The sequence below is a fragment of the Elgaria multicarinata genome, chromosome 1 (assembly GCF_023053635.1).
Source record: "Elgaria multicarinata webbii isolate HBS135686 ecotype San Diego chromosome 1, rElgMul1.1.pri, whole genome shotgun sequence".
Taxonomy (NCBI): Eukaryota; Metazoa; Chordata; class Lepidosauria; order Squamata; family Anguidae; genus Elgaria; species Elgaria multicarinata.
Genome location: NC_086171.1, coordinates 101,179,937 through 101,190,471, shown reverse-complemented (window position 1 = coordinate 101,190,471; position 10,535 = coordinate 101,179,937). Strand labels below are relative to the sequence as shown.

General features: G+C 41.0%; 1 protein-coding gene across 5 annotated transcripts in view; it reads right to left on the bottom strand.

The window, feature by feature from the left end:
- Positions 1 to 6,294: 6,294 nt before the first annotated feature.
- The window catches only part of RABGAP1L (RAB GTPase activating protein 1 like), a 206,038-nt gene continuing 201,797 nt past the window's right edge, over positions 6,295 to 10,535 (bottom strand). For all 5 annotated transcript variants that reach the window (XM_063133843.1, XM_063133871.1, XM_063133862.1 and 2 more), the window contains one exon: positions 6,295 to 7,700. In XM_063133843.1, coding sequence (XP_062989913.1) covers positions 7,542 to 7,700 — 159 coding nt within the window. In that variant the 3' untranslated portion in view covers positions 6,295 to 7,541. The remainder of the gene's footprint in view (positions 7,701 to 10,535) is intronic.

Below are 10,535 nucleotides of genomic sequence, written 5' to 3'. Positions count from 1 at the left end.
CTTCTATTTATTTATTTATTTTAAAAAAATGCATTGCATTTTAAAACGTTTAAAAAGGTGTGTGGCAGTTATATGATGTAGTGGAAAAGGGGACAAAAGCACTAATGACAATGGAAGGAAAAGGGAGGTGTGTGCTCTGGTGCTAAGTATGGTTTAGAATATTTAATAATAATAATAATAATAATAATAATAATAATAATAATAATAATAATAATAATAATTTATTTATATAGCACCATCAATGTACATGGTGCTGTACAGAGTAAAACAGTAATAGCAAGACCCTGCCGCATAGGCTTACATTCTAATAAAATCATAATAAAACAATAAGGAGGGGAAGAGAATGCAAACAGGCACAGGGTAGGGTAAACAGGCACTGGGTAGGGTAAAACTAACAGTATAGAGTCAGAACAAAATCAAGTTTTAAAAGCTTTAGGAAAAAGAAAAGTTTTTAGCTGAGCTTTAAAAGCTGTGGTTGAACTTGTAGTTCTCAAATGTTCTGGAAGAGCGTTCCAGGCATTATTGAAGAAATAATGATTTCTTCAATAAAAATTGATATGTAAATTCAAATAAGACAGATTGACGCGTACACTGGCTCGACGTTTCGGGCCTTTAGCTCCTTCATCAGGAGCTGTATCGTCGTCAAAATTAGTTTATCCAAAAAATGTAGCATCTCTTTCTGTATTATTCTCAGGAGGACTGTTTAAACTGTAAAAGATCCTAACTAGTAAAAGATCCTAACTAGTAAAAAATCCTAACTGTAAATTATACTACGGTAACTAGTAAAAGATCCTAACTAGTAAAAGATCCTAACTAGTAAAAGATCCTAACTGTAAATGATCCTAACTAGTAAAAGATCCTAACTAGTAAAAGATACTAACTGTAAATGATCCTAACTAGTAAAAGATCCTAACTGTAAATGATCCTAACTGTAAATGATCCTAACTAGTAAAAGATCCTAACTGTAAATGATCCTAACTAGTAGAAGATCCTAACTGTAAATGATACTAACTAGTAAAAGATACTAACATAGTATCTTTTACAGTTTAAACAGTCCTCCTGAGGATAATACAGAAAAAGAGATGCTACATTTTTTGGATAAACAAATTTTGGCAATGATACAGCTCCTGATGAAGGGCCTAAGGGCCCAAAGCGTTGAGCAAGTGTATGCATCAATCTGTCTTACTTGAATTTACATATCATTTTTTTATTGAAATCATTATTAAATATTTTAAACCTTACTTAGCACCAGAGTACACATCTCCCCTTTTTCTTCCAACGTTTTATGATGGCAGGCATAGGCTTGCATGGACTGTCGTGATATGTTGGCATAGGCTTTCGCGCATGAAATGTGCTGAGTGACAAGTGTACTAATGTACATATTGTTAGAGGGGACTGGAAACAGTAACGTCAGAGGGAAAGCGATAGTGATAGTTTCCTTATTGACAGTGGCAAGTTCCAAAACAGTTTTTGGGTGTTGAGCTGATAAAAAATAAATAAAAATACAGCCATTATCTCAATTTTCCAAGGGAGTGGGGGGCTGCAGCTGAGAAAACATTTGAGTATTCCAATGTTATACCTATGGCGGCGGGGACTCTGTGTGTGTGAGAGAGAGAAATCACTAATCTCTCGCAGCTTAGCTGCTGTGATCCACCTTGCAGCCGCGCCCACTACATGCTCTCCCACCCCACCCGTTTACGCCTCAGTCCCACCCAAAAATACAAAACGCCTTCGGCTGCTGCAAAAGATGCCCTCCAAATCCATCTCCTAATTACATGCAGAACCTCGATGTTCCGTTGATTTGCATGCAGGTGAACTGCGCTTTTGCCACGGGCCGAGCCAAGAGTTAGATCACGGTGGACAACTTGTGGCCCTCCAGATGTTTGGGTCTGTTTGAATTGCAGCTTCTGCTCCTCCCCTCTCTTTTAGGTACTTCAAGCCTCCAGTCTGCTGCAGTTTGCAGCCTGAAGAGGAGAAGCAACTTAGCTCTCTGAGAAGCCATTGAGCAACATTGACTAACTGCGATTGGTCTGTTTGAATTGCAGCTTCTGCTCCTCCCCTCTCTTTTAGGTACTTCAAGCCTCCAGTCTGCTGGAGGCGCGAGCACAAGGGCTCTCGGCCTGTGGCTCTCAGCCGTGGGCGCGAAGCCGGTCAAGCGGATCTTCTACTCTGGAGGAAAAACCCCAGCCACGGTCCGGTCGCTGCCACTTTCTGATTCAGGTCACGATCTTCTCATTGTCTCCTCTCAATTCTTTTCCCCTCATATCTGTTCCCTATGGCTCGTTCCAATCTCGTCTCTCCTAACTTAGTTCCTATCCGGTGTCTCCGCTCTTCTCAGCTGCCTTTTTCGTGTTCCTTGTGGAACTGTCGCTCTCTTGCTTCTAAGGCCCCTGTCATCCAGGACTTGTTTATCTCTAGGTCTCTCCACCTCCTTGCTCTTACTGAAACCTGGCTTCCTGCCCATGATACCGCCATCTCTGCTGCCCTCTCTCTTGGAGGACTCTCTTTCTCTCACACTAGTCGCCCAGAGGGTCGGGGTGGTGGTGTGGGCCTTCTATTATCTAGTTTGTGCCAGTTCCAGCCTCTTTCCATTCCACCTTCACATTGCTTCTCCTCCTTTGAGGTACATGTGGTGAGGCTCTTCGCTCCATTGCGACTGCGGATTGCAGTTCTGTATCGCCCCCCAGGCTCGTCCTCAAAATTTATCTCTGATTTTGATTCGTGGCTGTCCTTTTTCCTCTCTGATAACTGTCCTACTCTTATCTTGGGTGATTTCAATATTCATGTGGATGACCCTCAAGATGCTGCAGCTCTACGATTTCGCTCATTATCTTCCTCTTATGATCTTAAGCTTTGGTCTGATGCACCCACACATTCCCTTGGACACTGTCTGGATCTTGTTCTCACTCGGAATTGCTCTGTGTTGGACTTTTCTACTGCTCACTTTCCGTTGTCAGATCATTACCTATTTTCTTTCAATATTACTCATAATCCTCCTCCTTCACGTCCCGCTTCTCGCTCTTGTCATGACTTGCAATCTATCAATTATGAGGCTTTTTCCCAGTCTCTAGCCTCCTCCCTTCCTTCTGTCTGTTCAGCTGTCTCCTTGGACTCAGCTGTTTCCTTCTTTAATTCCTCCTTATCTTCAACTCTTGATAATCTTGCTCCATCTACAACTCGGATAGTTCGCCCTTCTCAACCCCAACCGTGGCTCACCTCTTCCCTCCGCTACCTTCGCTCTTGTTCCCGGGCAGCTGAACGCCTTTGGCGTAAGACCAGGGACCGGGCAGACTTTGTCCATTACAAATTTGTACTCTCCTCTTTCTCTTCTGCCATCTCACTGGCCAAACAGCAGTACTACTCAACGCTGATCCAGTCAAATGCTAGGCATCCTCAGCGGCTCTTCGCGTCCTTCAATTCTCTTCTGAAGCCTAATCCGACATCTCTCCCCGCCTCTCTGTCTGCTAATAACTTTGCCTCTTTTTTCAATGCTAAAATCCAAACTATCCGCTCTGATCTGGCCAGCTCTGCTCCTCTTCCAGTTCCTGTTCCTCAGCTCCTCCTGCAAATTTCTCTGCGTTTCCTTCGGTCTCTGCGGATGAACTGTCTACAATACTGCGCTCTTCGAAGCCTTCCACTTGTTCTCGTGATCCGATTCCTTCTCGCGTCTTTATTAATCTTATTCCTGCTATCCTCCCTTCCTTGCTACCTATTATTAATCTTTCTCTGTCCTCTGGTTCATTTCCTTCTGCTTTTAAACATGCTACAGTCTCTCCCATTCTCAAGAAACCTACTCTTGATAGGCTATCTCTGTCTAACTACCGACCTGTCTCTTTGTTGCCGTTTGTTTCAAAGATCCTGGAGCGTGCGGTCTACTCTCGCTGTCTTGACTTTCTTTCTAGTAACTCTGCTTTGGATCCTTTTCAATCTGGATTCCGTCCTCTGCATTCCACCGAAACAGCCCTTACTAAGATCACCAATGATCTCCTTACTGCCAAGTCTAAAGGCCATTATTCCGTTCTTATTCTCCTTGATCTAACTGCAGCCTTTGATACGGTTGATCATGATCTTCTCTTAGATTCCCTTCATGACCTTGGATTTTGTGGCTCTGTCTATAACTGGTTTGCCTCCTATCTAGCGGGTCGCTCTTTCAGCGTGTTGGCTAATGGCAGCTCGTCCTCCTCCTTTCCCCTTTCAGTAGGGGTTCCGCAAGGCTCGGTGCTTGGTCCGTTGTTGTTTTCTTTATACATGTTGCCCTTGGGCAAGCTTATTCAATCTCATGGCCTCCAATATCATCTGTACGCCGATGATACACAACTATATCTGTCATCTCCGGAACTTTCTCCTGATGTTCACGATCGTATCTCGGCATGTCTTTCATATATCTCAGCTTGGCTGCTTCATCGTCGCTTGAAACTTAACATGGCAAAGACTGAATTGCTTGTTTTTCCTCCTAAACCTTCTCCTCATCTCTCATTCTCTCTGTCAATGATGTTACGCTTACTCCGGTCAAGGAAGCTCGTAGCCTTGGCTTTATATTCGACTCCTCGCTCTCCTTTATTCCTCATATTGAGGCAGTAGCTAAATCTTGTCGATTTTTCCTGTATAACATTGCCAGGATTCGATCATTTTTGTCTGTCTCTTCTGCCAAGACGCTTGTTCATGCACTGGTTATTTCACGGTTGGACTACTGCAACCTTCTTCTCTCTGGCCTTCCTTCTTCTCACATCAGTCCGTTGGTTTCTGTTCACCACTCTGCCGCAAAGATCATCTTCTTGGCTCGCCGCTCCGACCATGTTACTCCGCTTCTGAAATCTCTTCATTGGCTTCCAATTCACTTCAGAATCCAATATAAACTTCTTCTGTTAACCTTCAAAGCTTTTCACGGTCTAGCTCCTTCCTATCTCTCCTCTCTCATCTCACACTATTGCCCCGCTCGTGCTCTTCGCTCCTCTGATGCCATGTTTCTCGCCTGCCCAAGGGCCTCTACTTCCCTTGCTCGGCTTCGTCCATTTTCGTCTGCTGCCCCCTACGCCTGGAACGCTCTTCCAGAACATTTGAGAACTACAAGTTCAACCGCAGCTTTTAAAGCTCAACTAAAAACTTTTCTTTTTCCTAAAGCTTTTAAAACTTGATGTTGTGCAGACTTCTACTGTTACTTTCTACTGTTAGTTTTACTCTACCCAGTGCCTGTTTACCCTACCCTGTACCTGTTTGCATTCTCTTCCCCTCCTTATTGTTTTACTATGATTTTATTAGATTGTAAGCCTATGCGGCAGGGTCTTGCTATTTACTGTTTTACTCTGTACAGCACCATGTACATTGATGGTGCTATATAAATAATAATAATAATAATAATAATAATAATAATAATAATAAAAGCTCCCATCATCATCATCATCCCTCTCCATTGGCTATTCTGGTCAGAGGTGATGGCAATTGTCAGTGAATTTTCTTCTCAGTAATTTACATTCCAGTTTGTTGGATTCTAAAAGGCTAATTTTGGCCTACTTGATTAGATCTTTTAAATAAATTCATAAATAAAATCTAAACATTACACACACACATGCCTTTTTTAAATTGGAAAAGTTGTTTGACAGGGCAGATAAGAATGGAGAAATGACAGTGGACCATTTGACCCTTTCCCCACTTCAAATTGTCAGGTTCCAAAGCAGCATTTCCAGTTTCAAAGGGGCCATCAGGAAACCTTATATGTATTTCCATATAATCTAGTTTGGCCATAAGGAACTGGTAAATTGGACCAGGCAGGGAAATTTGTCAGCCAGTGTAGGGTAGGGGTTAGACTACTGTTGGCCATGAAACTCACTTGGTGAGCTTGGGCTGTCACTCTCAGCCTCATCTACCTCTCAGGAGGTAAGTGAAGCTGAAAGGAAAAATGAAGGAGGAAGTATGTATGCTGCCTTAAACTTCTTTGAGGAACGGTGGGATGTAAATATAGTAAAATCAATAAATGAATTTGAAATGGCTACTGGGGATATTTTCCTGGGGGCAGGAGGAGGTTTATGTGACCTTCTAGAGGCTTGGAGGATATATAAAACTGTCCCAGGTTTGTGCCATCAATGACCTGGTTTGCACATCATTGCAGCAATTCCTGGGTTGTTGACCCAGGAATTATGGAGACGGGCAAAGCACCAGCTAATTGAAATAGACAGCTGCCAGAAGATGCAAAGGTCTATGACAACAGCCCCTCAGTTATCATGGGCAAGTCAGACTTTGCACTGCCGAATTTGAAACTCTTATTTGCAAAATATGCTTGACAATGAAGCACAGAAGGAGCGTCATTAAACTTTATTGTACAGAACTGACTGATAGGCTATTGCATTAATCTGGATTAAAATCAGAACAGTACAATGTCCTTGGAACATTTTTCATAACATGAAAACCAATACACAACTAACTTCTCATCCAGTAGTGATGTTGACCTGTGAGACATTATTATACATATTACGTATATTAAAAAAAATATTTCCATCAATTTAAGCAATAGTTTAATTCTCCATGAAATAAGCATTTCTATAAACATTTTATGTTCAATTCAAAAATGTAAGAAATGTTTGTTTGTTTTTTGCACTTTAGAAAGATATAAAACAAGTATGATTTCCAGACAGACATAGGAATCATCCGAAAAATTTGCCCTACCAATCAAAGGTGAGGTCACCTTCCATCTAAGCATTTTGGACACATTTTACTAATAACGTCTCCTGCACAAGCCTTGCTAACATTAATGGGAACTGTGCAAGAGCACAAAGGGTGCAATCAACCAGGAAATTCCCTTCCACTAGCCTCTATCCATTTCAAATGTGATTTCTTATACGACGTTTTACTAGATTGTGCCCAAAGTCTGCTGATTGGCAAAAGAGAACTTGGGGAGGGGGTGTTTTCTGCCATAGTTGCAACATGAAATCAGTTATGAAATTCTTAAAGGCAACACTGAAGGACACATGATTTCATGAGATATTCCTGTTTTAGCTTCTCTCTCTCTCTCTCTTAAAAGTTACTGTTATCCCAACTTATGACCAATGTGGCCTGAGAGTCAAGCCTTAAAACAGGTGCATTTTTGCAGGGTCCAATGACAGCTGTAAACCTTTATGTGCTTTTTCTTCATGACTGTACTGTGCCTTTTCTCTCTCCTTTTGAACTCCCCCTTATGCAAAATAAAACAATTGTGAATAATTTTTAGCAACATATGGAACATGTAGTTCTGAATTATTAGTTATTCATATTTTAACATCTAGGCAATACAAAATAAAGTGTAAAATATAAACATATTGGGATGTGACTTTCAGCAAGGCAGCTAGGAAAGAGTATTTCACGTAAAACAGGATTCTTTAAATAACTTCCCGTTGGAAAGGGCAACATCAGAACAAATGAAAGACACTGAAAGAATTTGTTTCTAGGCTGGCGCTCCTGCCTCCCCACCCACCCCCACTTCCCTCTCTTGAATAGGTGCGCTGGAGGGATCTTCAAGGAGCCTCAGCTGCTTAGTCCATTGTGCTCTTGTGGTTGGAACCCAGTTAGAACTATGTGCTGCCCTCCTCTTTGGGTGATGATGACAGCTGAGGCTGCGGTAGCGGCTGTGTGCCGGTAGCTGTTTTGATAGAGTTCAGGGTTTTGCTAAACCAAGAGTTTTTGGCCGCTTGGATTTCACTCATAAGTGCTCCTCTCTGGTGTTCTAGCTCCTAAGGAGAGAGAGAACAGTCAAGTGGTGATTAGGGAAGTATTCAACACAGCATCGATAACTTCAGAGTCATTTTGGCTGAAATGTGAAATTAACCAGTTCACTAGAATTAATAGTATCAATGCTATGGCTTAGTGAAATGTTATTTTGATTTACAACAACAAAAACCAGAGCCGAACCCCTTAAAGAATACCATGGACGTCCTCCCTCTTGAAAGATTGACAAGCAGTTTTCCTAAAAACAACTTGAGTAATTTCTCTTCTAATAAAGGACAAATTAACCAATATTTCTGTGAAGTAAACTGAGTGGGTGTTAATATGAGAAAAGTATGAATAGTACTGAAACATGGCAGCTAGAGATACTAATAGCCCATTCCTAGGTAAGTTTCAGAAATACCGTATTTCTTCGATTTTAAGACGCCATCGATTGTAAGATGCACACTAATTTCAGTACCACCAACAGAAAAAAAGCTTTGATTCTAAGAATAATAATCACACCCACGATTCTAAGATGCACCCCGTTTTTAGAGATGTTTATATGGGGGAAAAGTGTGTCATAGAATCGAAGAAATACGGTAGATCCCTCTGATTTAAGTTAAATTTACTTCCTGTTAAGTATAGGCCTACAGACTGTGTCCAGTGGGAAACACACTGCCATGATATTTTTTGATGCCCGTGTTTTTGAAGCAAACATTGCCTAGAATATACAATGGCACATCTCAATTTAATCCTTCCTTACTGCATACAAACATGTTAATGCGAAGCACAAGTGAAATAGATTTCAAAACAAATTACAAAAGGATTTTAAGGTCCGGCACTGCTTTTAAACATCAGAAGTTATATTAATGAAGGAAAATCATGGTTTAAATAAAACAAACATTATTGCATAAGTGGTCACCAGTTCTGTAATTAATTTTTTCATACAGTTTGTATTACTGAGAACTGACCGCTATTTATACAGTACTGGAGTAATAAACTCAACAACAACAACAACAACATATATCTATTTGCATTACTCTTCTTAATAAAATATCATGATCATCAACACCTAATATAGTTTACATTCTCATCCGTATATATCAAACATCTGATATTTGTATTGTAAAATCCTACTCAGCTAAACCTTTCCGATTTCTAGCAGGTTGCAGCATTTGCTGTGGTTATGTACCAGATATTCCCGTTTCCTCCCCCAGTACACCTCAAATCCATCCACGCCACCAAACAGCAGTTGCATCTCACATCTGTCCAAAGACATTTTGAGAATGGCTTTTGCTTCAAAATGGCAAAGATTCCGTGAATTCAAACAGAGAAGAAATTACCTCAGAACAAAGCTTATTATTACTATACTTCCCAAATAATTGCATGTTAATAATAAAGACTGGTATAACTTGGAACAAAATTTATTTATATTTATTTATTTATTTGTTACATTTATATACCGCCCCATAGCTGAAGCTCTCTGGGCGGTTTACAAAAGTTAAAAACAGTAAACATTAAAAGTATACAAAATTTAAAACATAAGAACAACAGTATAAAAACAACAGTATCCATTTAAAAACAACAGTTCTGGGGGTCCTTAAAAACAAATTTAGCGTTGTTAAATGGTGTTAAATGCCTGGGGGAAGAAGAAAGTCTTGACCTGGTGCCTGAAAGATAACAGTGTCGGCACCAGGCGAGCCTCATTGGGGAGATCATTCCACAGTCGGGGGGCTACCACCAAGAAGGCCCTCTCCCTTGTTGCCATCCTCCAAGCTTCCCTTGGAGTAGGCACTCGGAGGAGGACCTTAGATGTTGAGCGCAGTGTACGGGTAGGTTCCTGTCGGGAGAGGCGTTCCATCAGGTATTGCGGTCCCAAGCCATGTAGGGCTTTATAGGTTAAAACCAGCACCTTGAATTGGGTTCAGAAACGTATTCTCTTCAAAAGATAACTAGTTTAGATTCCTTGGCTAGTACTAGATACAGGAAGCTACTTTGTGTTAAAGTTCAGTGAACTTTAACCCATACTTAAGTATTTGATGGATAGTTTTTCAGTAAAGGATAGGGAAGAACATTCAATTACTAGATTAAGTGATACAGGTAAATGGTAATACGTCTACCCAACTTTTCAATTAGGTTTTCAAAATATAGAATGAAGAAATAATTCGATATCTAAACCAATGTGGTTTTCAAAATATAAGAAATAATAAAAGCAATCCAATTGGAGTACAAAAACAATACAAAGACAGCAGAGGAGGCAAAATAGTAAAACAAGCAGTGAAAACCAATAATAAAGGAGTGCTCACTAAGCTTTCTTCCAATACTTTCATCTGGCAATCGAGAAATTTGAAGGTGCTACTCTTGAAATATCTTTAGAACAATTAATTACATCAGGGAATAAATTACTGCCTAAAATTTGCTATATCTTAAAACGTGGATATAACTATAGATCTGCAATACGTTTCTGCAAATGTTTCCCCAAATTTTTACACACAGGGAGAGAACAGTGGATCATTTGGGAACACTTTCAAAAGTTACGCAATGGGGTGTTGTGAAACGCAGCGTCTCCACCTTTTTGTATTATCTGTGTGTGTTAGGTAAGAGGCAACTTTTCCCCACTCGCTAAAATGACGGAGCCCTTGTCTTGACGGCGGTGGGTCTGCGCCACGAGGCCTCGGGCTCCCAAATTGGCGCTCCTTCCCAGCATCTGCACGGAAAGGAGCACCAATGCAGAGTTGCGGCTGCCACCGCCACCAGACCAAACACCAAGGAGGGGGAGGAACAGGGCAGCCAGCTCTCCTCCCTCTGATCTCCCCTCACCCCTTTTAATTTTTTTTTAATCTGTAGATGCGAACCTTCAC